General features: G+C 34.7%; 1 protein-coding gene across 1 annotated transcript; it reads right to left on the bottom strand.

The window, feature by feature from the left end:
* Positions 1-528: 528 nt before the first annotated feature.
* Positions 529-1061, bottom strand: LOC124893161 (uncharacterized protein At4g04775-like). The gene is made up of 2 exons (XM_047404258.1): positions 936-1061; positions 529-858 (listed from the first exon to the last, which is right to left on the bottom strand). The coding sequence occupies exons 1-2, from the start codon at positions 1059-1061 to the stop codon at positions 529-531; spliced, it is 456 nt and encodes a 151-aa protein (XP_047260214.1).
* Between the last annotated feature and the right edge of the window lie 2375 nt (positions 1062-3436).

Here is a 3436-nt window from a genome sequence, read left to right on the forward strand (position 1 = left end):
ATGCAGTTTTTAGCTCAATTTTGAGCTATATTAATATGATATCCAGCTGCTTGCACTTTTAGTTCAATCTTGAGCAATTTTAATAAGATGGATGTGTTGCTTCTAATATAGTTTATTTTTATCAATACCTTCAGTAGTTACAAATAGGCTATATGGTTAAGTAGCTGCACAACTAGACACAAAGTAGCCAATTGACAATGAGATTGTCATACAAAACATGTGGATTAATTTAAACAACTACTACAAACGACTACTACTACAAACTAATCAAACAACTACAACAAACTACTACTACAAACTACTGCTACTACTACAAACTAACCAAGCAACTACAACAAACTACTACTACAAACTACTACTACTACTACAAACTAACCAAGCAACTACAACAAACTACTACTACAAACTACTACTACTAATGCTACAAACTAACCAAGCAACTACAACAAACTACTACTACTACTATAAACTAATCATTACAAATCCATTACAAACTAAACTAACCAAACAGCTACAACAAACTAACCATTACACCATATTAAAGAACCACTTTACAGTAAGAACAATGAGAAGAAGTAGAACAAATCTATTCAATTTGAACTTAGCACATTCCCTTTCAAGTTTAACTTTTTTGAGTTTTTGCCTCAATGACATCAACTTCTCTTCACTATCTTTCAATTTCTCACACAAAGTGTTCCTCTCTTGTTCAACGTCTTTGAGCTTTTGCTTCAATCGTTCACACGAATTTTCACCACTTTTGCACTTTATCATTAAGCTCGATTCTACCTCAAGATATTGATGCACAAAAATTGAAGGTTTTGGATCAATCCATCTAAAGTACCCACATCCACCATTTTCCTAAAATGCAAAAACCAAAGAATAATAAAAAAATCACCAAAAACAATAAAATTAAAATCTATCAAAATGATACAAACCTTTGGAACTTTACATCCAAAAAATCTACGACCAGAATTTGATAGAGTCCTTGAAGTTCTTAATGGACAAAATTCAGAACAATAACACAAATCGGGAACCTCAATGTTAACGAAATTCTCCAACATTCTCATGAAAAATGAAAGAAAAAATTGATTTAAGAGAAATTATGAGATAAATTTGATAGTGAGATGGGAGAAGTTGAGAGGAAAATCAGCTATAAAGGAGAGAATAAAGAAAGAAGAAGATGAAATTAGGTTAAAAATAGAGGAAAATTGAAGAGGATGGCAAAAGTAATGTTAAATAACGTTAACTTTTGCCACACAGACAGCTTTTTCACAAGTCACGCGCCACCCACGACTAAACAACACGCGCAGTGCCACGTAGGCCAAAAATTCCCAATTGGAACAAAATATGAGTGGGTTTAGGGGTCTGACAGGAACAGGCCTTAGTTCAGGTGTCTAAGTGAATTTTGGCAACAAGTTTGAGTGTCTATCGATGACTTTGGCCTAGAACATCCATAGATAATAGGAGAATTTCCACGGCCACAACCATAATGAAAATTAAAAAATAATACTGGAATTAAAAAAAATAGAACAACAACAGCAAACCACCTAAGAAGCATCACCACCACCACCATCATCTTCCTTATTGGCACTGTTAACCTCGCGTATGTAGGTATAAAAATAATGCCTCAACTCCCGTAGATCTCGCTTAAGTTGTTCCACAAACTGGTTAAGGTCTCATACCTCATCTTTAAACAACTCGATTTTTCAAACTATATGATAGCGTTTTCTCTTTTGGACTAGATACACGTTCCTGTTTGAGGAAGAAGACTTGGTGTTTTGTATTATCAATGGCTTTTTAAATTTTTTTGTAAGCTAATGGATGAGTGATGTTGTTAGGAAAAGAGGATAAATGATATTTAAACGCAAATTAAAATTCATTCATCCAAAACACTCATCCACTTACAATACTCATCAACCTAAACATTGATATTTGTAACGTACATTGGTTGTAGAAAAGATCATGAAAAAAATCTTAATGTTTGGACTGTAGGTTGTCAACTATTATTCTCAAAGGTTTTTCTATTTTCCAAAATCTTATCAAAAAACTACCAAACCTGTAGAAATATTTGAAAAGTTTTCTCACCATTTTTAATCAAAAGTATGTTAAAAAAATTGATAGAATCTATCTTACCTGCTTTACACTCATCACCCATCCATATTATTATATCATTTGAGTTACTTTATAATTTTCCGGTTAATTTTATGCACAGAAAGAAAAAAATAGATAGAATGAATGCACTGTGAGTATGGATGCTATGGAAGGCTCGTCTTGTAGTCCAAATCTTAGTTTTGGATAGTCAGTTCATCCATTGTGAGGTGCAAGATACCCAACAACAAGTGACATTCTTTTTTACAGTACTATATGCTTGGAATGAACCCAAAAAATAACACAGTTTATGGCATAGGCTAAAGCAAGTTGATACACAAATTCAAACTAGCTGGCTTATTAATGGTGATTTCAACAATGTGCTGTCGTTCAATGATTGATTGGGGTCCCCAGTAACAGGCTAAAGTGCAGGGATTTAAAGATATGATTGACAAACTTCAACTCACTCCACTGAAAAGCATAAGAGGTCAATTCTCTTGGTGCAATAAGCACCAAGACTCTAGTGTAGTATATAGTAGAATCGATTGGGCCTTGGGGAATTATGGATGATATCAGTAGTATGAATATATTCAAGTTGAATATCTAATTCCTGGGCGTCAGACATTCCCTAATTCTTATTCAAATTACTATGACCTTTCAACAACTAAATTTATATCCAAAGCCTTTCAAATTGTTCCCTAGGATAATGCAACACCCTGATTTTGGGAGCCTGGTAAAGAAAGCTTGGGAGAAGCCAGTGGAGGAGAATGGGGTACATAAGGTGTGGTATGAATTAAAGTTAGTGAATCATGAACTGAAGGGACTAACTCTTACATGGCCACTTACCAACAGAAGCTTCATCAAGCTAGAATGGATCTAGAAATAATACAGTCAAATCTGACTAGTCAACGTTTGAATCAACTGTTCATTGTACAAGAGAAACAACTTCTGTTGGACCTTGAAAAATGAAGCACTATAGATGAACAAGTGTCCAGGCAAAAATCAAGGGCCTAGTGGGTTCATTATGGTGATGCAAACTAAAGATATTTCTATGCTCATGTTGAAAAGATTGAAAAGAAAGTCCTACATTGGTGGTTAATGAAATGAGTAATCACTTTATAAGGCTTGGGCAATCCTCCTCCTTATGAGCTAGATTTTAGGGTATGAGTTAGGCCCTTGCCCAATTTTAACATGGTATCAGAGTTAGACCCAATTATCCATTCCCAGTTGAGACTGGGCGTGAGGTGGGGTCTTAAAAAGATGAGTTCATCCTGGTGTGCTGCTTCCTTTCCTGCCATCTAACATGACGTGAAAGCAGGAAATCATATATTGAATAGAGGGTACTCTA

Source organism: Capsicum annuum, unplaced genomic scaffold (assembly GCF_002878395.1).
Source record: "Capsicum annuum cultivar UCD-10X-F1 unplaced genomic scaffold, UCD10Xv1.1 ctg54813, whole genome shotgun sequence".
NCBI lineage: Eukaryota > Viridiplantae > Streptophyta > Magnoliopsida > Solanales > Solanaceae > Capsicum > Capsicum annuum.